General features: G+C 38.0%; 2 protein-coding genes across 6 annotated transcripts; both read left to right on the top strand.

Moving 5' to 3' along the window:
- The first annotated feature begins 2,434 nt into the window (after positions 1-2,434).
- On the top strand, positions 2,435-8,625 carry pyroxd1 (pyridine nucleotide-disulphide oxidoreductase domain 1). Of its 5 annotated transcripts, none has more exons than XM_007577613.2 (13): positions 2,435-2,748; positions 3,261-3,341; positions 3,433-3,552; positions 3,702-3,830; positions 4,566-4,639; positions 4,754-4,950; positions 5,346-5,443; positions 5,537-5,639; positions 5,745-5,857; positions 6,578-6,700; positions 6,822-6,959; positions 7,059-7,148; positions 7,721-8,625. In XM_007577613.2, the coding sequence occupies exons 1-13, from the start codon at positions 2,671-2,673 to the stop codon at positions 7,877-7,879; spliced, it is 1,503 nt and encodes a 500-aa protein (XP_007577675.1). In that variant the 5' UTR covers positions 2,435-2,670; the 3' UTR covers positions 7,880-8,625. The 5 variants fall into 5 exon arrangements, with proteins under 5 accessions (XP_007577675.1, XP_016519012.1, XP_016519016.1 ...); XM_016663526.1 differs by having other exon boundaries at positions 5,742-5,857; XM_016663530.1 differs by having other exon boundaries at positions 5,346-5,446; positions 5,540-5,639; positions 5,742-5,857.
- A 2,968-nt stretch (positions 8,626-11,593) lies between these two features.
- etnk1 (ethanolamine kinase 1) lies at positions 11,594-23,858 on the top strand. The gene is made up of 8 exons (XM_007577601.2): positions 11,594-11,905; positions 14,320-14,579; positions 15,512-15,643; positions 16,088-16,230; positions 21,373-21,456; positions 21,540-21,700; positions 22,384-22,457; positions 22,648-23,858. The coding sequence occupies exons 1-8, from the start codon at positions 11,759-11,761 to the stop codon at positions 22,718-22,720; spliced, it is 1,074 nt and encodes a 357-aa protein (XP_007577663.1). The 5' UTR covers positions 11,594-11,758; the 3' UTR covers positions 22,721-23,858.

The following is a 23,858-nucleotide window of genomic DNA, read 5'->3' as shown; positions in this document are numbered from 1 at the left end:
ATGTAACTGTAACATTTTCCCTCTGGAACTTGTGTCCTACCTTTTGTGAAGGTAGGACACATATAGTTAAAAACGTTCCAGTGTGAACAAAGACAAATATGAAAGAAGGCGTTCTGGTCAGATGAGACCCAAATTGGGACTTTTGTGGAAAACCAACATTGCACATCACCCAACACCATGATGGTAACACTTTACCTGGTCTTTGCAAACCCATCCACATCCTCTTGAATTTTTTCACATAGTTTCACTTTACAACCATGAACCTCTGTGTATTTTATCTAGATTTTCTGCAAAAGACACACACAAAGCAGTACATAACTTTAAAGGAAAGAACTTGATACCTAAGTGTATAAAGTGTACTATCTTTGTCTCTCTTTAACCATAAAATGTAGTTCAAGCTCAGTCTTTTCGCTAGAATGATGCCATCAATAAGCCGTTTCTTTGTGCCTTTGCACTTTTCTGTCTGCTCTGTCCTTTCTTTCTGTTCTGTCTTTAATATGTAGATGCATGTATTAAAAATGATTCCATGGGTACTTTTATTAATGTTTGTTATGTTAGTAAGTGACCATACAGACCACTGTTTTGTTTAGATCACCTATTCTATATTCTAACTCATTTAATTTTACTTTCAGTGCCAGTAAATCGTCATCTGCAAAACATCTAGCGTTTGCACAGTTACGCTATAAATCTAAACATGACTACACCTACTGTATGTAACATTTTGTTTTCAACAATTAACATAAACATTTATTTAAATTTTTTTTAAAAAACACAAGGCTTTCAATTACACGATCAAGAGTCCTGTAAATCATTTATGCCCACTTTTCCTCAGTTTATCTCCAAAGTCATGTGGTATGCAGTGATTGCATCTAGTGCTTATTAGTCATTGTTTACCCATATTACCTTTAATGGCACAGCTGCAATCACAATATTGCCTCCCATATTGTCATGTGTCGTCCTCCGACGGTGCTTACTCAGGGTAATGAAAATCAAGAGCGAAACGGTGACGCACGGCATTAACCCCTGTTTGATTAGCAGCGACCTGATCATCTCAGACGCTGACATCAATACCCCCGCGCGTGGCTAACACCTGTGTAAAAGGCTTTTCAAAAATAGAACAAGTGGCGGCTTTTGCTGATGAGTCCAAAAAAAAAAACAAAAAAAACAATGCAGCCATTATCTGACAAACACTCCCTGACAGAGAACGGGGACCGTGTCAAGATCTGTCGATTACTTCATGTGAGGCCTGCAAATGGGCTCTGTTGATGGGTTGTTTATCGTGATAGTGATTATGGTTGATGAATGCTTTGATGGAATTTCAGCGTATATATTTATAATGATGAACTGTAACTTTCCCCATAGGGTAACACCTACCTGGTCCAGACCTAAATCCAGTTGAAATTTTGTTCTAAGATTCTGTCTAATGTAGATTCAGATGATTTGCAAAGAACAAGTAAAAAAATAAATAAAAATAAAATAAAAAATCTCTCTTTATGTGAAAATCTAGTAAAGACAACCCCAAAATATTTTCACCTGTAACTGCAACAAAAGATGACTCTTAAAAGTAAAGACTCAGAGAGACTGAATTCAAACACACCACAATTGTAACATTTTTGGTTATAATGAAGGATTTTTCACCTCAATTTCACAATCATGCACAACTTTGTGTTTGTTTGGCATACAATGTCTAAATAAAATACATTGAAGTTTGTTGCTGTGTCAGGATAATGTGGAAAACTTAAATTTAATCCTTTTACCTGAATCAGAAAATTTGGATTATTAAAAACAGTAAGTACAATTTTAAAAATAACTGATAGTAATGATACTTATGTACTTGGCCAGATCTAACAACAAATCTACAACACAATGACTGAAAAAAATAAGAGAATCCAGCCCCAAATATATTTGGGCAGCTGTAGTTGTGAAATGGGACATTAAATGGACAATGCATGAAAAAATATTCCCAAACCTGGTGCCATGCTGATGTGAAATTCTGTGAGCTCTTTTTTTAGGATTTAGTAGTAATTTATCCAAGCAGCTGAAACAACTTCAATTACGTCTGTTAGTTTCTCCATCTGGATGTGGCAAATGTAATTATACACAGTAACGATATTTTAGAAATGAACAAAATTATTTCACAAATGATGCGTACACAAATGAATAGAAAAAAATAAATAAATCAAAAATAATGTTTTAAAACGCAAATGATTTTAGCGCCATCTACTGGAGAGCAGATGCAAACTACAATCTTCAATGGCAACTTTTTTCACGTGTACACTCTCGACATTAAAATATTACTTCAAACACATCATGTCAAAGTGTTATACGTTTAACTTTACATTTAACTGTGGTTAATTCTATTTTCAGTGAACCTGATATGTTGCTCGTTTAAAAAAAAAAACATGCCCTGCTGCTTGCCGTAGATAAATGTAAATACGGAAGTGACGTAAAACCACTGTTACACTACAAAGTGCTAAAACAGGCTTGATAGAATTACCTTGAAATATTTTACATTTTTAAGAGTTATGTTTGATGTGAATGTTTTCTTATCTCATTTGTTTTCGGATTAAGTTGGGGGGGGAAAGCCTTAGACAATCCAAACTCATTTTGCGGTTTGAAAGGGATGCTTCCTAAATTGTTAGTACTGTTAGCATGATAGCTTTTTGAGTTATGGAGAGTAAAAAGGAGAAAACGTTTAAGTTTGTGGTGGTCGGAGGTGGCATTGCGGGGGTAACATGCGTGGAGCAGGTAAACACAAGACTTACAGGTGTAATTAAAAGCTCTAAAATCTATGTTAGCGTCAGAGTGTTGCTAAAGTAAAGGCCTATCTCCATGTTTTAGGGAGTTTTCAATCCATTTGCTCAATTCAGGTTATTGAATATATATTTGTCATCTGTAAAGTGGTGAAATAATTTATTTGTTAAAGTGTATACATGTGGGGCCACCGTACATATAATACAGCTCTATTATAGAGCTGCCTAGAATAATCATCTGACCTGGATTAGTCAACATGACTAGTCTTGTATAGTATATATACTATAAATGTATATATATATATATATAAAGAAATGCACGATTGCCAATAAAGAACACCCTTAAGCATTTTTAAAAAAAGATCCCATCTCAGTAATCATAAATTGTTTTTAAGAATCTGGAGGAAAAAAAACATGGTTTCATGGTATTTACACAAAACGTTTAAACAAAAATGTCTACATATTCTATATGTAACTTCTAAACTTAAAAATCATCTCCATTGGCAGCTATCATCTCAGTTTGCATCAGAGGACGTAGCTCTTATTACAGCAGGTCCCCACATAAAAGCGGTGACCAATTATAAACAGGTAAGTAGTTTCACTCTGGAGTTTTATTTACACTCACAACTAAGAGGAGATTCATATTCATGCACATTCTGATCCTTGTCCCGTTCATTAGGTGTCCAGAAGACTGGAGGAGTTCGACGTGGAGGAAAAACCCTCCAGTGTTTTAGAGGAGAAATATTCCAACCTGACCATCATTCATTCTGCTGTAAAATCCCTCCGCACACATACACATGTAAGTAGTAAACCTCAGTAAATCCTATTGGCGCCCCCTTGTGGCCACAATGTTACAGCACATAGTTTAACGGCACAGTGAAATGCTTGAATCTTGTTCCGGAATTGATTAATTCCCCCCTCAACGGATTTATTTTTTCTGACCCTCAGTGTGTGGAAACCGCAGACGGTCGAGTGTTTGGTTACGAGAAGCTTTGTATATGTAGCGGTGCCCGTCCGAAACTCCTGACCCAGGAGAACCCGCACGTGCTCGGGATCCGGGACACAGACAGCGCACAGGTATTACAAACCATGTTTTTGAGTTCGAGCGAGGTTTACATTTGTCATCATTAGAATACATTTTATTTTAATTTTGGTATTTTAAGTAGTGAATTGAATATTTTCGTATTCAGGTGGAACGTTTTGGTCAACAAGTTTGGATTTATTATTCATTTTTATAAACCACGCCTCATTAGACGCTTTTATAAACCAAACCACACATTTAAAGCTTTTGTTGTAGTACCGGCTGCCCATTTGCCCACATATTTGGACGGAAATGATAGTTTATTTGCTATGGACACCAATGAGAACTCCAACACTCTTCAAAATGACTTTAAGAATAGTTTAATCAGGCTGACATTAAGTTTTCGGAATGTCCCTGATCACCGAGACCATGTCTAAAAGTAGGTCAAAATTAAATTAATTCAATTTTTCCTGAAATAAAAGGTGGTCACGCATGTGTAACCAATTGATGACTGTTGTTAATTTGACTAAATCCACTATGAAATAAAATATCTTTGTCCTGTCTAAAAAATATTGAAAGTCTATGCCTAATAATCAGTAGTAATACTTGTTTGGTTGCATTAGATTGCATCTTTAGCTACAATTCAGCTAACTATTATTGAAGACATGAGTATAAATGAGTAGAAATTCCTGAAATGATTAAGCTGAAGATCCAAGCAGTAAAGTTTGAAATGGTAACATTTTGCTTTGAGGTTACACAGCATGCCAGATGTCATTCTGTTTCGGTTGCAGGAGTTTCAAAAGCGGCTATCCAAAGCTAAGAGAATCGTCGTCGTCGGAAACGGAGGGATCGCACTGGAGTTGGTGTAAGTCAACAGTGCAGTCATTTCTCCTTATTTTAACCTGCAACTATTGCCTATATTTATTCTTGTGGTATTGATACGTTTTTGTTTGTTTATTTGTTTGTTTGTTTTTTCCAGGTATGAGGTGAGGCGCTGTGAGGTGATCTGGGCTGTGAAGGACAAAGCCATTGGAAACACCTTCTTTGATGCGGGAGCGGCGCAGTTCCTCATCCCGTCATTGGAGGGCGACAAAGAGCAGGCGGCCGCTCCGTGCAAGAGGCAGCGCTTCACCACGGAGGAACCGGCGCCGGATGCTGCGCAGACATTCACAGCCGGTACTTAAGATGTTTCTGCGTCTCTCAAGGTTTATCACGTGTTCCTTGGTTTCCTTGATGCTGTTTGTTCTCTAATCAACTGGTTACATAGGAGTTTATTCAAGGATTTTAAATAGAAGGGATTTTGGATGACAAGGTTTTGTTTTTTTTGTTTTGTTTTTTTCCAGATCAATTCACAAAATTAATCTGAAAAATTGAAACTTGTGGTTGAAAACTGAAATAAAATAAAATTTTAAAGATATTTCCTGTCATTTTATTTTATTTTTTTACAAAATCATAAATGACATTTAGTTTAAGGATTTTTAAGTTATATAACCCAGCCCTGTGCAAAATATCCATATTACTGCTGTGACTGTGTTGCTCTTTCAGCAAAAGTGTTTTTTTTCCATTCCCAGATGAATATTCCCGCGGGCAGAACCCCGGTCCTGTCGAGTCCGGCAGTGCTCTCGGCCCGGACTGGCATCGAGGAATCGAGCTGCAAGGAGCGGAGCAGGTGGGACGATGTGTGTTTGCTCTGTAACCCTCTGTGTGTCAAACATTCGTTTGTTTCTCACATATCTCTTCACCTTTTTCTGTTTCTGTTCAGGCATCGCGCAGAGTCTCAGTGGAGTACCAGTGTGAAGTGGAGCACATCTTCACCTCAGAGGAGTTCCTCGACTCCTCAAAGCAAACTCCAAAACCTGACAGCGGTGGGAACTCCTCTTACTTCTCTAACTCTTCCTCTGCTCCCCCGCTTTCCTCTTTTCTTCTCTCCCTCTGCCACTCACCCCCTCGCTTTTCTTCTCTCCCAGCAGGATCCTGGCCGGTTTACGTCCAGTTGACCAATGGCGAGACGTTTGGCTGCGACTTTGTGGTCAGTGCCACCGGGGTCGTCCCGAACACGGAGCCATTTCTCCACGGCAACAACGTGAGAAAAAACTTTGGTCGAATACCTAAAAGCTGCCTCACAGCTGAACAAAACGGTCTAAAGAAAGTATTTTTTTTGGGACTGTTAAATTATATATTTGAATCTCTTCTTCCAGGGTGGAAATAAAGTAGATCTCAGTGCACAAGTTTGAATTTATTGCGGGTTTTCTCATAGCTGTAATCACAGAAAACATTTTAATAAGTTGTAAAAAAAAAAAAAAAAAAAGTTGTAACACATTTTGCCCAGTAATTATCACATTAAACGATAATATTAATGTTTTGACACAGTTGCATTATTTTTCCATTGCCATTATGTCACTTGAAAATGTTCTCAATACAACAATATTATTTTTTTCGCAGTAACTTCTGCAAAAAGTTTTTGTCATCCAGAAAAAAAATGTGATCTAATTTATTTGCTAATAATAACAAAGAAAATAAAAATCTTGTCTTTGTTATGAAACAGAACTTTACTGAATCAATCTGCTTCATTATACCTTGATAGAGTTTTATATTTTGTTATATTTTGTAAAAGTGGATCATCTTTCTTTGGTTTCTTGAGACAGATTTGTTCCATAAACAGAAAGACCAAGCAAATGTTCCATTTGCTTAGTTCTGATGTTTTTTCTCTCTGATAATCAAATAATAATAATAATAATAATAATAATAATAATCAAATGTTATTGATTGATCAGGATCTTTTTTCCCCACTTTTCCTGTCTAGTTTTTATTGGCAGACGACGGTGGCCTTCAAGTAGACGATCACATGATGACATCAGAGCCAGATGTGTACGCAGCAGGAGATGTGTGCAGTGCATGCTGGGAGCACAGCCCACTTTGGCAGCAGGTAGAAGCACTACAAAATGTATTAGTTTGAAAAGTATGACAGTACAAACAGTTTAGGATCTTAGCGGATTACATATGGTGTAAAAAAAAAAAGGTGTGTGTGTGTGTGTGTGCGTGCATAGATGCGGCTCTGGACGCAGGCACGTCAGATGGGCTGGTACGCGGGCCGCTGCATGGCGGCCGACATCCTCTCCGAGCCGATCGACCTTGACTTCTGCTTCGAACTCTTCTCGCACGTCACCAAATTCTTTAACTACAAGGTAAGCGACGTTTTGGCCTCCAGCTAGCCGAGCTGCGTAGGCGACAACCAGTGATTCATTGAGCAAGCCATTTTTTCATCGTTCCTGCTTCTTCCTCAGGTGGTCCTGCTGGGGAAGTTTAACGCACAGGGGCTGGGGTCCAACCATGAGCTGCTGGTTCGCTGCACCAAAGGCCAGGAGTACGTCAAGGTCGGCGCTGGTGTTGGGAAGATTTCTGCAGTATTTCTGTTAATGTCTCTGGTGGTTACATGAGGCACAGCACTGCAAAAACACAAAATCTTACCAAGTTATTTTTGCTGTAGTTTGAAATATCTTATTACACTTAAATAAAGCTAAAGTACAGGTAACTTTTCAGCAAGTTATTTTAAGTCAATAATTCCTTAATAGTTATGAATAACTAGTACTTTTTCATCAATATAAAGTAATTTTTGACTTTAAACAAGCTCCTGCATCATGACAAACGTGCATTTATTGTGCAAACTACCTAATCCTCAGTTTTTGATACGCGTTTGTTTTTATATATATATATTTTGCTTGCGATAGCATGTGACGAACAAAGATTTTGAATGAGTTTTATGTTTTAATTTTGATGAAAGAAACCAAATTTTCACATACACGGATGAAAAGGTTGTCATAGATGTAATCTAGAACCCTCCGTTCTCCCGTCACTGTAACCAGATGACGCGTTGTTGTCAAAAACCTGAAATCAGAAAACCCCCAGAGTTCGTTTGTGACAGAATGCCACCTCTCTCCACGTGCAGGTGGTCCTCAGCGGGGGCAGGATGGTGGGGGCCGTGCTGATCGGAGAAACCGATTTAGAGGAGACGTTCGAAAACCTGATCCTCAACCAGATGGACCTGACGGCGTATGGAGAGGAGCTGCTCAACCCGGACATCGACATCGAGGACTACTTTGACTAATCGCTGCCTTCCGAGTCTGTATAACCATGAAGAAAAAGACATTTATTTTATTATTAAGTAGGTAAAAATCTGATTTTGAGGAAAAATTAAGACTTTTTTATTTTTACATGAATTATGACCTCAATCTTCTGTTTTTTGCCAACTCATTGATCGATTGAGTTGAGTTTGACAGATGAAGGCAAATTCACAAATACAAAAGGTTAATTTAAAAGCTTTTTAAAACGAAACATTGCGATGTTTCATGACTGGAGAATAATACACACAATAAAACCCATCTTGATCAATTCTATGTGCTCAAATGTTCAAAAATATTTTCAAATCTGTCAGGACAAAAAATTAGTCCAGAAAAATCTGGCTGGAATTTAAGTTGTTGGAAACCAAAGAAGCATCTGAGACGGGTCGAGTTTAGATGTTAAAAGATAGCTTTGTTTGCGTCAGTGTAAATGTGTATAATTATTTGAAAACAAAAATAAATTATTTTTTAAGAAAAGTAAAAAAAAATTTCTTCGTTGTCGCAAATTCGCCCTAAACACATAAACTGATATCTGGCCAGATAAACCCTAGATTAAGATTCTTTTTGAGTTTTTATCAACCACATTTGCTAAACTAAATTAAGATGTTGTCCTGTCACTGATCCTCAAATTTCATTGTCTAATCTTGGTATACACACACATGCACACACACACACACACAATAGAATGGTTTCCTAACACTGGACCTCTGCAAATATTTTGCCAAAACAAAGGGAAAAAAAAGACCAAAAAAATGCTCAGATCTAATTAAAGTTTACTTTTTATCCAATTTAAGGAAATTAGTATGTTTGGGAAACGCTATGTCATTTCTCACGATTTTAAAAATGCCATCCCTATAATCAAGCTCGGTGGTGGCAGCATTATTCTTAGAGAATCCTGATTAAAATGACGCCGAATACATAATATGTAGATTTATGAGTCAAATCCCATGACCGAATGTGGAAAATGAGAGAAATTAAGTGTGAAAATTGTAGCTAATTATATATATTTTTTTCCTTTTGATTTTGGGGATACTTTGTTTAATGTTAATGTTAAGGTCAATTAAATCCACCATAATTTAGTAAAAAAAAAGAAAAGGCACTAATATTGCAAAAATTTAAATGCTTGATGACTTTGAGTCAAAAGTGGATTTAAAATACAAACTCCTCATTTGAGCTCAGACTACATTTTTTATTGTTTTCCTTTGTTGATTTACTTGAACTCTTGCGTAACATGACCTCATGTTTACTAGATCGGTGACTTCGCAGCAAGAAGTCGCCGACAGTGAGCGAGGTGTCTGCTGGCTGACCTGGGTTGGCATAGTAACAAGGTTTTATATCTTCTGGGAATTATGGAAAATTACCCAGCATGCATATACATAGAAAAAACAAGAGAATTATCTCAGGGCATCTCTACCAGGTTGGAAAGAAAATACCTTTTTGTGTGTGTGTGAGTGAAGAGAGCGTACTGTTAGCTGTCAAGAGGGAGAGTCAACAGAGGCACGCGTTTGAAGATCCAATTAAAATCCCTGTTCATATGGAGACGCTGGATTAGAGTTGGTTTGGAGAGAACTCAAGAAGCAACCTATTCATTATGAAGGTTGCTAAGTAACCAGACAATCAGGTCTGGTATGCTGTGGAGGAACAGAGAGGGTCACCTGGGTTTTTTATCGCTGTCATGGGAATACAGCAGGAATTTTAGTCTCCGTTCAGCGTTTTTCTTTCTTTCTTTTTTTTTTTTTTAGATATTTTTTATTTTATATTTTGAAAGAACTAATACATTTTCTTAAAGAATCGTGGAACCTGCAAGATAGAGCCATTCTGGAGGATGGAGGGATGAAATGGCTCATCGCACAATCAGAAAACATTTAACATTTTGGAGAGTCTCTTTCCGAGAAACTTTCTCATTAATCAATGACCAGAAAAGGTTGAGTTAAAGAGTACCAAGTGTTTTCTGGAGGCCACAGTAGCTTCAGAGCTGATGTGTAATTTATTCCAATCCTATTGGCTGACATGTGGGCGGATAACCTGCTGCTGCACCTGACTCCAGGACAGATTTCCTATGGGAGGTCCCTCATGCATAATTAAGACTTTCCACTAATCTTTTTATTTTTTTTATTGAGCAATTATTGTTTCAACAGCGCTCTTTTGTTACATAAAACAAATAACTGTAATTTTGATCAAGTCCTCTGGAAGAGGAGAAAAAAGGAGAAATGTTCATGTTTTTTTCTCAGAATTTTGACTTTAATGCAGACAAGCTCCTGGGAGCAACCAGCTTCAAAGATAGAGATGTGCGTTGTGAAGAAGAACTACATTTCTGGATAAATTAATCAGATTTAATTCGTGAAGAAAGTCAGAATTCTCTTCTTTTTTTTATCTTTCAGTGACCTAAATTCTGTTCCAGAAAGTCCTCTAAGATACTAACACTAATACTAATCTAAGATACTAATTTCTACCTGGTAGAAATTGTGACTACAGTGGACTATTCATAAGAAAAAAGTATTTATTTTCATTCTCTCTATATATTTTGTACTTTTTTTTCTGTTGGTGTAGCTCATGCAATTTCAATAAAATGCATCAAAGTTTTTGATTGGAAAGTAGGAAAAGCAAGGTTTTCTCCATTAGCTTAACTCAATGCCTTTGTCGGCAGAGATTCTGTGTTTTGAAATCTAAAAAGTAGCTTTTTTGTTGATATTTTCACAATCGGATGTAGTACTGCATCATATAACAATAAACCAAACACACCAATTCATTTGTGATTAAAGTTGATCACCTTTGAAAGCATCTCACAAGGAAAAGACTATATAGACTTATATGTAAAGTAGTCAATTTGCCTTAAATGTGAAGCAACTCATTTTGTTGTCTGGTGGATTTCTTTTTTCTGAATGGGGGCCTGATTTATCAATGTATGTAGTTAATACTATAGTGTTTGGCATGCGTCTCGAGAGCTTTTGGGCATGGGGAGCCCTCATGAACAAAAGAACCCAAGTAGTTTTTCTTCGGGAAAAGTCAGAGAATATAAGGCTGATTTTTTAGGGTTTGTTTGCATATAAGAGTTAAATACTGTTTTGTTTTGTTTTGAATTGTTGTTTTCTTCTTCTTCTTTTTATCAAGGAACCATCAATACAGTTCAGATTTTTTTTATGACTTACTCATTTAAGGAAAAAATTTGAGTGTCCTTATTTCTAACTGAGGTCCTTTGTATATTTGCCCTTCAGCTGCCCTGCTTGGTTTTGTTCTTCCTCTCTGGAAGGTTACGTAATACCATAGAAAATTCATATTAATACTATTGTTTATTATTGTCAAGTACGGCTGAAATATCACGTTAAATGCCTCAATGTATATTAAATGAGTTATTTATTACGGATGTGACGTGTACATAATGTGACTGAGACGGTTCTGGACCTTATCAGTCACGTTTGTGTTTATTCGCCTTGGACCCTTGTCTACCATTGAGAAACCAATAATTAGAGAATTATGGAAAGTTTTACATTTTAAGTCTTCATTAAGTTTCATTAATTTATGTCTTTGAATTTTTTAGTTATTAGAAATGTAGTAAATCATATATTTGTAAAGTTAAGGTTAAAACATTATGTGTACTGCTTTAAGCTCCGCCAGCGGTGCACGCTGATGATATAAGCAAGCGGCTCTATTGAGTCGATGGAATTACGTATTGCTAGCGTCAGGTCGAACTTTTTTTTCCCCTCACAGATGGGTGGTTCCTTCTGAGAGGCGTTGCCATACAGCGACTGCACCAGGAATATATACCCGCAGCCACTTACTCTGTTTCATACGTTGCGCACCGTGTTGCCATTTCTAGCACTGCTTACTTCGCCCTGTGAGATATCTCGTGAAACACTGTCTTCGCCATGGCCGACTACATTCACGTCCCAGACGAGGCTCCCGCTGTGCCCAAAATAGATGTGACGGTCGATGAGAACGACTACCGACCCGGTGCATTGCGGCTAATGAAGGAGCTCAGACCGAGCTGGAAGCCGTCCGAAATTAAAATGAAGGTAGTATTTATGTCGTTTTTTTTTTTTAGAAGACGTTTTTTAAAATTACTTTGTTCAGTGGACTGCATTTTGGCACGCTCTAAAACGAAATGTGAGGGTTTTTTTTTTGCTATCTTCGAGTTAGCTAGCTAGGTGTCCCATTTAAATAAACGTCACAGGCTGACGTCAGATGAAACTGAGGGATTATAATATCATTGCAAGGCGCTGAAAGGACAAATATATGCTATATTCCAACTGAGTTACATTTCATAGCATCCAAAAGTGGTGAATAAACTTATAGATAGATGCAGATATAGAAGGTGACCCTTTTATCATGAATATTTTAACTTTGCGGTTAGCATCTAGAACAGAGTATTTTGCTTTGGCTTTTTATTGGCTGTAAAACTCTGCTTGCATCTCCATTTCATTTGTTAAGGTAACATAACTGCTTATGTATGGAGCAGTTTTTACCGAAAGCTTGGCATAACTATGTACATTTGTTCGCAGTGGTGTTTCTATCACGACTGGCGCCCAGGGCGAGGCCATACTCCCCTAACCCCGCTCCCCCTCCCAAAAAAAAAGAAAAAAAAAAGGTTAAGAACAACGGATATGTAGTTCATTATAAATATGGAAAAATGGGGATTTTAATATTGACACTTAGTTTTGTCCCCCCCCCCATTTGTTTTCTCATATATAGTTTTAAAGTAATAAAGTTTTATTTGCTGTTGTGACATATGTTGTAATAATTGGGAATCTATGTATCATTTACATATTTGAAATAGACTTTTAGACTTTTTTATTATTATTTATCTACACTGCCTCACAGCAGAGGTGCTTTTTCCCACGGAAAAGCATAGAAAACTTGTTTGGTTTGAATCTTGGATAACTCCCCCCACCGTATGTCTCCCATATCATGAAGCACCACTACTTATTGGGTTGTGAAGTTAGGCAAGCCAATAATTGGAGCTAAGAGATCAGAAGGATTTCATAAAGCAGCTTTGGAAACTTCTGGAAGAAACATCGACGACCGCGTGAGCTTGACTCTCAGACGTTTGCATTTATGATTTGAATAATTCACATAATCTAATCCTTTAAGATTACAGATGTCCTAAAGTCAAACAGTACTTGACTCACGCCATCGGCACAGATAAATGCTGTGAGTCACACGTAAATTAGTCCAAGCAGAGCAGGAAAAAAATGTTCCTCTCCTGTGATAACCCGGGGGTGTGGCTCAGCTTTGTAAACACAACCAGGATGGAGGATCACATGCCCCGCTGCCTTTCCCTGTACTCATCAACGAGGCAAAGTGGAGGGTTCAGCAAATACCAGTTAAAAATAAAATTCCACGCAATCCTGTCATTCTCCATCAGTCCAAGTCATAGTAAACAGTCTGACTGTTGTGTAGAAAGCTCAGATCCCCCTTTGTTTGCCCCCCAGTAAATTTCCAGCTTTGTTGTGCCGATAGGTCAATTTAAATTGGTCAAGCAAAGTCACCCTTCTGTTTCACCCTGCTTTACTTTATTAATGTTTACCACATCCCGACCTGCTCTGAGCTTAATGGTTAAATCCTTCAGCACTTCATTCATTTGCCTTTTTTGTAGTTGACCTATTTACAACTAGATGCTTTACATTTGAATATATTTTTTTGATTTTAAAAAAACAGAGCAATTCATTCTATGGAAGTACAAACAAAATTCAATAGCTAAGCAGGTTTCTGTGTTTGTGGCCACAGCAGATCACTGTCAAGTTAGTCACTTCTCTGCTAATGTTTAACAGATTAAACATAAAAATGGAAGGTTTTCAAAATTTTTATGAATACTTCCACATTAATTTTATTTCGTCTGTATGTAGGCAACTTTTAGCTAAACTATACTTTATGAAATAAATAGACCTGTCACAATAACGTATTTTACTCGACGTTAAATTGTCCCAGAAATTATTGGGATAAACGGTAATAGTTTTGCTTTTGAGACCACTTTCAAGCAATATAAAGCAATGATCGCATAATAACGCAAGTTTACCCTATCAAATAATAATAATTGTATATATATATTTAAATGCGACATTGGAATTAGAAAATATTTTAAATATCTAAAATTAATAGTAGTAATAATAATAATAATAAAAAGATCAAAAACATTAAATAAAACCCACCATAAATGAAATGGACTGTAAAGGAATCAAAGCCCTGGATATCTGATCCACCGCTATAATCCTTGCTTCTCAATTGCAACCGCTGCAGTGTGCCTATAATGTTTACCAAAGTAGAACCAAATGAAGCTAGTTTTATAGTAATGCTTCTGCCCTAATGAGTTGTTTTTAAACACAGGTCTGTCAACTGGAGTTAAAATAATGCAAGAAGTATAAAGGGTGGTACTCAAAGTCACGTCCATGGCCCTACATTTAACTGCAGGTAATGTTGTTTGTCTCTGCAGTTTTTCACCGATGGAATAACCAACAAGCTGCTTGGCTGCTATGTGGGGGCAGTCATGCAGGATGTGGTCCTGGTCCGCATTTATGGCAACAAAACGGAGCTGCTGGTCGACCGGGACAACGAGATTAAAAGTTTCAGAGTGCTGCATGCTCACCGCTGTGCCCCCCGCCTTTACTGCACCTTCAACAATGGCCTCTGCTACGAATTTCTGCAAGGAACCGCCTTGGAACCGGAGCACATCCGTAGCCAAGCTGTTTTCAGGTAAGGGAAGAAGACAAACTGGTACAAAAATCCCAATATGCAATCAAAACGGTAAAAGTGCCAAGTTACATTTTAAATTTTTATCTTCATACTTTCTTTTTAAGCTCCAGTGAAATATGGTGCCCATTTTTGTTTTGTTTTGTTTTGTTTTTTCATCTGATAAGTCGATCATGAGAATCACCTTCGATGTTCTGCATTTCCATTGACCATGTAATTGAGCAAATTGGAATTACAAAAAGAAATTTGCTTAACAGAAACACAGCAAGTTTGAAATATCTCATGATTTTTGATAGTTTTTGCACTAGAATGAGGTGATTTGTTTTTTTTAGTGCTTTTAGAAAAGTGTGATGGAAAGACTATTTTTTGTTTTTTACATCGCATAAGTGGTGATCAATGCCAGATGTTACTGCTGGCGGAAAAGACGAAGAAGACGACATGAAGTAGTTAGACGATGACGGCGTGGCATGTTTTTCAATGACTTATGAACAAAGTTCTTCATATGTGATTTTAATTGCGATTGCAAAATTGAGTTTTTTCAACATCAGTGGAATATAGAAAAAGTTTTGTGTACATTTGTAATGGAAAGGCAGCTGGTGTCTAATGAAGGAAGAATAATACAGGAACCAAAGTTGGTTGATGCGATTACAAATGCTTGATCTGTATGGACTAGAAAGCCGCCTACTGTAAGAGCTGATTATTTTATAATTTCTCTTTTTGATGCCTTGTGTCATATTGCTGTTGGTAATAAAGCAAACAAAATACAACCTTGGTTCTTTGCTCTAATTTTTCCATGTTCAAATTAAAATGACATTTCCAACTCGAATCTATATTTACACATCTGTAAGCTGTTTAGCAGTATGGGGCATATCTTTGGTGATATTGGTTTACAAAGACATCTTTTCGTATTGATATTCGATTCCCTTGCCATGCAGGCTTATTGCGAGACAGCTGGCCAAGTACCATGCCATCCACGCCCACAATGGCTGGGTTCCCCGCTCTGACCTGTGGCTGAAGATGGGCAAGTACTTTACGCTCATTTCCAAGTGCTTCAAGGATCATGACAGGTGAGTGCTTGACTCTTAACTCTTAAAATGATTTAAAAATTCACTTCTTCTTGAAAAATGCTGCATCTAGTGGCGTTAATGGAAAATATGATCTAGTCTGCATTGCATTGGTAGTAAAATATGTTAAGAACTGGTTTTGGTAGTTGTTAACGCCTTAGGAAACAATGAGCTACGGACGTCCTGTTTCTGTTGGGTTGCTAAATTCTGTGTACCAGCCACAGCATTCCCAGGAACCCAAATTGCAAGCAGAACATGAAGTCATAATGAGATAGTCACTTATGCTTTTCCTCACCTGGGAGGTGTCATGTGTTCATTTGTCTCTGATAGATGGGATTTTTACGCAAAGGCAAAAAAACAAACTTAACTAGTTCTTGTCATAAACCAGCCTATTTTCTTGCTTAACACATCGGCATGGCTCAGTGTGGACCTTTTGGCTCCTTCCAGGTTGAACCTGGAGGTCCCCGGCCCTCAGTCCCTCCGCAAAGAGCTGCTGTGGCTGCAGCAGAGCTTGTCTGTGCTTGGCTCTCCTGTAGTTCTTTGCCACAACGACCTGCTTTGCAAAAACATCATTTATAACAAGAGGGAAGGTGAGTACGAGTCAGAGGTGCAGTCTCCGACGTTTCTGTGTGAGTGGTTGCTGGTGTGAGTCTTTGTATTAGGCAGGGATGCATTCAGGGGATGTAATCTCCTGCACACTGCTTGGTAGTGTTTGTGTTCACCTGCAAACATAGAATTAGATCAGATTAGACATTCCCGTTCCTTGTTCTGCCATAGTTTCTACTTCATATAAAGGTAAGATTCAGCCCAACTTAATATGTGTAATACTTTAGAATTTTCATTCATTGCAAATTAGCTCAATTTTAAGAGTTTACATTTTTTTTAATTTAGTCATTTTTTATGTCAAAGTTCTAATTCTGTGCTGCTTTTACTGAAGTTGGAACAATAACATTAAATGAGTTTGCATACTAAGTATTTGAGTTTATTCTCCAGAGGCTGTAATGTTACCACTTTGCTGTCCTACTTTTACACAAAGCAGCATCTTTCTGGCTAGTCTGTGAAACTGTTCTACTTTGTTGTCTTTGTTGTCGACGATAACAATAAAACACAATAGGTAAACGGAAGAGCATAGTCCAGTAGGTGGGGTGAAGGAGGATGTGCGAGCTGTCGGCCCCCTCGTCTATTTGCGACGTGGCGGGGGCGGGGAGGAAATTCTCACAGCTCCTTGTCTAGCTTTTCTCCCCCAGGAGTGACGGCGGAGGCTTTGACTGCCGCTGCTGCTGCTGGGCCGCCCTGCCCTTTGGGGAGGCAGTGGAGAGAGACTAACCAGCACTGTGAGGGACCCTCATGTAGTGTGCCCACTGCTCAGGCTAATCGGGATGAGTTCATGGCAGCAGTGGGAGCCACATACATGCGTATCAGCAGTCAGTTTTTCACATGACATCTTAATATCAAGATAAACATCTAAAGTATCAGTGTTTTAATCACAGGGATGACTAAATGGTTACAAAAAATATGATGGTGTGATATTCTGATTTGTTTTCCTGATATTATATCTACAGACAAGACCAAACCCAAACCTTAAACCACAGTATGTTGATAAATTCTCACTGTTCAGTCAAGCAAAACTTAAAATAAATTTGTGAATCTGCTGATTATATAATACATTTTGAGGAAGATCAATTCAACAAGTATTTATTCTGGAAAGTTTGACAGCTTGTGACTTGTGGAAAGTGTTGGTTCTGGTCCTGACATGGGTGTAATCGACATGAGTAACGTAAAATAACTTATATTTTTATAGGCTGAAACATGCTTACGTGAAGACAGTTTAAAAGGAGCTGTACTACACATTGTTTAGTCGACACGCTCACCTGCAGCACAGATGGATTCAGCCGAGATAGCGATCAGTGTTTCCTGAACATGTCCCAGCTCTCTTTTACACACAGGAATATCCGTTACGTGTACAATTGCCCAATACGATCTTAAAGGAATCCTTTCTTGAACTCATGGGTCAGTAGGCATGAAATCTATGTAGGTGCTTTCTCTTGCACAACCATGTATCAGGTGTCACGGTGTTGGTTAAACAAGTTCAGGAGCTGTTGGAAAATTAGTCAGAAATCTTTGTAGGAAAAATACTTTTGACCCATCCCAGATCACCAGATATCTTAAAATACAAACGCAAAAATAAACTTGAACACACTCGACACGCAAGCCTGCAGCCTTAATTATTCTGTTTATCTTCATCTTTTCAAATAATTTTAATTTAGTTTAACTTTTTCTTACCTCTTGAACTTCTTGTAACATAAAAACCAAAAAACTTGAATATATTTTAATGGGATTTTATGGTTTATACTAACTCAAAGTAGTACATCATTTAAAAGTAAAAGAAAAAGGATACGTAGTTCCTCTACCATTTTTGTTTTTGTTTTTTTATTTTTTTTACATAGAAATCAGAAAAATATGGTGTACCTTTGTATTCAGCCCCTCTAGTAAAATCCAGTGAGATTGGTTTCCTTCATAAATTTCTTGAGAAGTCACTTGTGTATCATTTTTTTTCTCTTAAGGAATTTGTTGGAGACCATTAGTGACCGAATGGTAACATGAAATGGCCCAGTCAAAGTCCAGAACTAAATTAAACTGAGACTCATTTGCCAAACTTTGAAATTACTGTAATTGGACACTTTTCATCCTTTTTTGAGCTTTTTTTTTTTTCTTCAAAGAAACACTCCAAAAAAAAAAAAATCTAAGGACTAAGCTGGTAGACATATTGTGTTGAAAGGTGATTCTATAAAGTATCAACTCAAGTGGGCTAAGTACAAACACACGCCACACTTTCCATTGTTATTTTTTTCTCTAAGTCTTGAGAACCATTTATCCTTTTTCCTTTCCCTAAGTAAATGTTTGCTACTTTGATCTGGTTCAAGGTCAAGAGACAAACGTTTTCAAGTCACTGTAGTTGAAGCTTTTATTTGAATAGGTACGACAGCAAGTTTGCTGCCAAGCTGCTTCTTGTGCATTTTTTTCTGCTGAATTAAAGGAACTTGTTGGACAAAATTGATACAGAAGAAGGTGTCACTTCCTGTATGAATAAAACCAAAAAACAACCCAAGGCGGAAGTGTAAAGTCATTTAGTTTTTAGTGTTGCCCAAAAATAATGCTTACCTTTCGTCTCAAAAAAACCAAGTCACATGCTGAGTATTTCTTTTTCTTTCCACTTCTCGTGTTATTCAAAAAGTAGATTGAAGCCCATGAGCAGGCCTCTCAAAGATCCTGTCACATGCAGAAGCAGCAGAGGTCTTACACCATTGGACCTTTGCTGAGCCAATAGGAGCAGAGCACTGGGAGGGGGAGTGGCGGGTGACTGAAACTGTAGAGGGAAGAGACTTACTGTAAAAGAGGAGATGGGATTTTTTTTTTTTTTTTTTGCAGCAGGCCCTGATGTTTGGAAACTGTGAGAGAATGGTTAAAAGACAAATGTGTGAGTGTGAGCATGTGTGAAAGATGTTTGCCCAAACCTTTTCATCTGCTGCACAGGGGGGCTATAGCCACTGCCCGGAGGTGTTCAGTTGTGTCCCGCTAGGACCTACACGCCGGCTGGTAACCCACCTCAAAGTGTCTTTCTCTCTAGTCCAACCTGAGAAAAAATATTTTTCCTATATGTCAGGTTTAAGGAATTGATGAACATTTAAAAAGTAAAACTACTAGGTTGCTACTCGGAAACAGAATTTCGGGGGTGCGGGTTATTTCTGTATCAGCGGGCCTGTCAAAGTAAGGGTTTGGATTTTGAGATAAACCGCCTCATGACTGACTACTTCCTCCTTTGTTTGTCTGTTAATGCTGATGCTTCACATTGTCAGTGGTTTAAAAAAAAAAAAAGCACCAAGGCAGCAACACATTTTTGAAAGTTTCTTTTACATGTTTAAAAACAAAAACTACACTAACAGAACAATGAAATTTGACATTTCAAATCCAGATTATCATCTAGAGAAAAGACATTCGGGTTGATGTATTTTGCAACTGGAAACGTCATTCCATACGACACACCTATTAAGTCATAGTTTCAGTGACCTCACCCAAAATGTATGTTATTTAGATGAACAAAACGGTTGAGTAACAAGTTTTGTTTTGTTTTGTTTTTTAACGTCCAAGCCTCACAACGGATTCAAAACATGACGTGTACTTCCTCACATAAAGTCTGCAGATTTTTCCATTATACCAGTCAGAACCTATGGATGTAGCAGCCGGGTGCTGGATCAGATCTTGTCTGCCAGCTTCCAGCTCCAACCCGTACGGAGATGAAACCGCATTCCAGAGCAGAACTTATCAATCGAGACGATCGCTGTGGCAGACTGTTTACGTTTGCTTACGTGCTGGTCAGCTTGTGGCTTTTATTGTTCTGTTTCAAACGGCTGGCACTTAATTCCCACGCACAATCCATGTACCTGCATTAGCGCTGTTTTAAGTACAAAAAGCATCCTCCGATCCACTGTCGGCTAAAAGCTCATACAACTTAGTTTTTATGTTTCCAATAAAGTTGTTGATGACCTCAAGTTGCCTGCTGCATATCTGCAGTCAGGCTCTGTAATATTCCATGTAACTTGAAGAGGACAAGTCAGATATTCAAATGTTAGGCAAAATGTTTATGCAATAAAGATATTGCATATTGCATTTCATAATGTACTGAATTATTAAGGGCTGCAATTTTTATAATGTGTTGAATTTTGAAAAAAGCACATTATATTTTAACCATTTTTGTGTCAGCTGTGTTAAATACTGATTGAATAAACATAGAATCGTGTTTTTCTCACATTATTAAACTTGGACATATTTTATCAAATGTAACCAAACTAACTAATTTTAATCTAATAAACCATTAATCAACAAGATGGTTAATTGTTTGCATCCATACTCCACACCGACTTAAATCTGCATATACAAAGATCTGATGAAGATATTTTATAATTCTCGTTTTACAAATGAGATGGATTATAACTCTTGGTGTGTTGCTGTCTTGCTACAGACTCTCTGCCCTTCTGTGTTTTTGTTTCTTTGTGCTTTAACCTTTCACCTTCTACTTCTGTTTCCATCTCTTTTTTTTTCCCGTTTTTCCATGCCTTTCCAAAAAGTTTTGTCTGGCCAGTTTCCTCCTTATCCTGTGCATGTATCCAAAACAAATACTCACTGGAAAGTCGATTTGCCCTCTTCCCAGCAGACTTTTACAAGCGTTGCTTGTAAAAGTCACATTTTCACAGAGGTGAAAATGTACCTCGCACATTTTCACCTCTGATGTATCCCAGCCACCTTTTTCTTTGTGCATCTGCATGTTTTCATTTCAAACCAAAGAAACAAGTAGCCTTACTATAAGTAAGTCTTACTATGATAAATTCTAGTGTGAGTGAAAATGTGGAAGCTTTTCTTTCTTTTTTTTTTTTTTAAGCTTCCCTGTTCTCCATAAATAAAATATGAATTTAAAGCCTACATTTCTTAAACTTACTGGAAGGGGCTTTTTAGTTTCAGTACACACATCTTTCTGCCTTCCTCTAGTTTCTATCTACGCCTCAAAATGCAAACTCTTACTTCTCGCCCCTGTAATTGGCTGCCTAGACAGCTTGTCCATTTAGCTGACTAAAACATAGAGCTTTGACAATTCTGAGTTATTAAAGGGAAACAACATAATCATTGCATTTGCATGTCCGGCATCACTGTCTAAACAATGCGCCTTCTGTCTCCAGGCAGTGTAAAGTTCATTGACTACGAGTATGCAGGGTACAATTACCAAGCCTATGATATTGGGAATCATTTCAATGAGTTTGCTGGTGAGTACAAATCCACAAAATGTGAAATGCTTCATTTTTGCTGTTGAAGTTTTTAAATTATTGGCCGTCTTTTAATGTCTTAGGCCTGAATGAAGTGGACTATAGTCACTACCCGGGGCGGGCCTTTCAGCTACAGTGGCTGCGCTCATACCTGGAGGCCTACAAGGAGCACAAGGGCCAGGATGGTGCGGTCACTGACACAGAGGTGGAGATCCTGTACGTCCAAGTCAACAAGTTCGCCTTGGTAAGTGTTTGGCATTAATAAATACGTCACAGTACAGCTAAGTTTGAAAAATGGCCTTACTGATTGACAAAGCAGGTAACTGCCTCTTTCACTTGTTCAACAAATCATCCAGGTTCTTAGAGCCCAACTATAGTTTAAATTAGCTTTTGAGCAACACAGGCGTTTTGCTTCAACTGACAGACCATATCAAAACTTGTTGCTGCCATCTCTTCGGTGTTAGATTCTCTTCCTGTTCAGTATCTAAACTTGTCAGACTGGTAATCTGTTAGTACCTCATGGTGAAGCTCCTTTGTTTTTTGACTGAGCTCTCAGGGTTGAGTGTGGTGAAATCTTCTAAGAAGTGCTTTGCAAAACAAACATGCCATCGTTCCTGTAAAAATGGCTGTGGAACATTACTATGAAGTAACTGACCCTTTTAGTCTGTGTTTTTTTTTGTTTTTTTGTTGCAGTGTACCTTTTAGGTAAAACGTCAACATTTCTTTATCTCATTGGAAGCTTCCTCGTTGCTAAAAATTAAGATGAGTGCAGTAAATCCTTCCTGGCTGTTTTTGTTATGATTGAAAGACTGCTAACTACTTGTTTTCTGAGAGGACATGTTAGCTGGCTTGCTTATTGTGTCCAATAATTCAAAATAACCTTTAGTAATGTTGATTATTTTCTTTTATTACAATCTTTGTGTCCAGGCGTCTCATTTCTTCTGGGGACTCTGGGCTCTGATTCAATCCAAGTTCTCCACCATCGACTTTGACTTCCTTGGGTATGTTTCTATCCTACAACAAGCTAGTGTGCTTACACTTGTGCTTAATTATTATTATTATTACTATTACTGTTTTGCCGTATTCAGCAGAACTTTTCTGCCATTTCTGCTGAAGCACACATCTCTAGCAGAGAGCATTTTGTTCCATCTCATTGCTGACCGTGCTCTTTTCTCTCTTTTCTACCTGAAGATATGCAAAGCTGCGCTTCAACCAGTACTTCAAGATGAAACCAGAGACAGCTGCTCTGACATTACCTGAATAAAACTTGGTAATCTCCCTTTTCTTCTTCCTCACGCTTTCTCCCCCGCTGCACCCTCATATGATGACTACAGGGTGCCCTCTAGAGAACTGTGTTGAAATTCCCTTTTGGTTCCCATTGTCCTTTTTTCCAAAGGAAAATGTACCTTGTGGGTTAAAATGAAGGACCTGTTATAATGTGAAGCCCATGTGACTAAATGGTTCTTATTTAGTCATTTTTGTACCAATACCATCTGGGATGTGGGCATTAGTACATACTGTATACTGTACTCTGTACTTCACTGTATAAGCTGTTACAGAGACAAAACAAAGTCTCCTACAAAACAGATATGGAGCAGGCACCTGATAGGCTGGGATTCTTTTTTTCTCATTGGATTATAATAATACTGGCAGACATGGAGAGCCTTGAGGGTTAGAAGGAGGAGGTAGAAAAAAAACACATGACACAAAGGCGGTTTTGTGTTCCAAGAAATAGATACGGGACGACTCCGTTTTGAATCTCATGTGATACGAGTTTCACCCCTCACCCCTTTCCTCCTGACTCTGTTTTCACCCTTATGTCGCCTCGTACTGTACATACATGTATGCTACACCAGAGTAGCCATGTGGTCACTGCTGAGCAGCTGAACGAGGGCAGTTGTGTTTGCAAACAGCGTCTTGTAGGAAGACGTCACATGTTTAATTCTGACAAGTTGGGTGTCACTGGATCGCCTTTTCAATTTGGTGTAGATTTCATACTTTTGTTGGCACTTGTATGTTTTTCTTTCTTTTTTTTCTTTTTTTTTTCCATGGTTAGCTGCTTCCAGGAATTTGAACATTCCATGTTCATAACGTCGTGCAGGAAGCATGGTTGCACCCGTACGATAGGTCAGTAGTGCTAGTGGGATTGAAGTAGTTACTGTTTTAGACAAGACCAAACATTTCACTGTCCGTGTGGGGATTCTCTGTGGTATCCCATCAGTTTGCTGTTCAGTTCTGGTCGTCTTCGTGTGCTATACACTGACCACTCCTAAATCGAACATCATATGTCTGAGCCAATGCTTGGAAACGAGGTGCAGCATGGTGAATGTTCTTGTTTAAAATAGGCATGGGTTGGAATGCCGTTTCCAGAAATGACCTTTGTAAAAGAAAAATAAAAAAAA

Source organism: Poecilia formosa, unplaced genomic scaffold (genome assembly GCF_000485575.1).
Source record: "Poecilia formosa unplaced genomic scaffold, Poecilia_formosa-5.1.2 Scaffold9, whole genome shotgun sequence".
NCBI classification, from domain to species: domain Eukaryota; kingdom Metazoa; phylum Chordata; class Actinopteri; order Cyprinodontiformes; family Poeciliidae; genus Poecilia; species Poecilia formosa.
Note: the sequence above shows the minus strand (reverse complement) of the source record. Positions and strands in the feature narration are given on the sequence as shown.

Bases quoted from the DNA above. Each gene is read 5' to 3' on its own strand.
- pyroxd1 (XM_016663526.1), top strand. From the start codon at position 2,671: ATGGAGAGTAAAAAGGAGAAAACGTTTAAGTTTGTGGTGGTCGGAGGT. The intron at 5,640-5,741 runs GTGGGAACTCCT...CTTCTCTCCCAG, and splicing joins AACTCCAAAACCTGACAGCG to CAGGATCCTGGCCGGTTTAC. The intron at 6,960-7,058 runs GTAAGCGACGTT...CTTCTTCCTCAG, and splicing joins CCAAATTCTTTAACTACAAG to GTGGTCCTGCTGGGGAAGTT.
- etnk1 (XM_007577601.2), top strand. From the start codon at position 11,759: ATGGCCGACTACATTCACGTCCCAGACGAGGCTCCCGCTGTGCCCAAA. The intron at 21,457-21,539 runs GTGAGTACAAAT...TTAATGTCTTAG, and splicing joins TCATTTCAATGAGTTTGCTG to GCCTGAATGAAGTGGACTAT. The intron at 22,458-22,647 runs GTATGTTTCTAT...TTCTACCTGAAG, and splicing joins ATCGACTTTGACTTCCTTGG to ATATGCAAAGCTGCGCTTCA.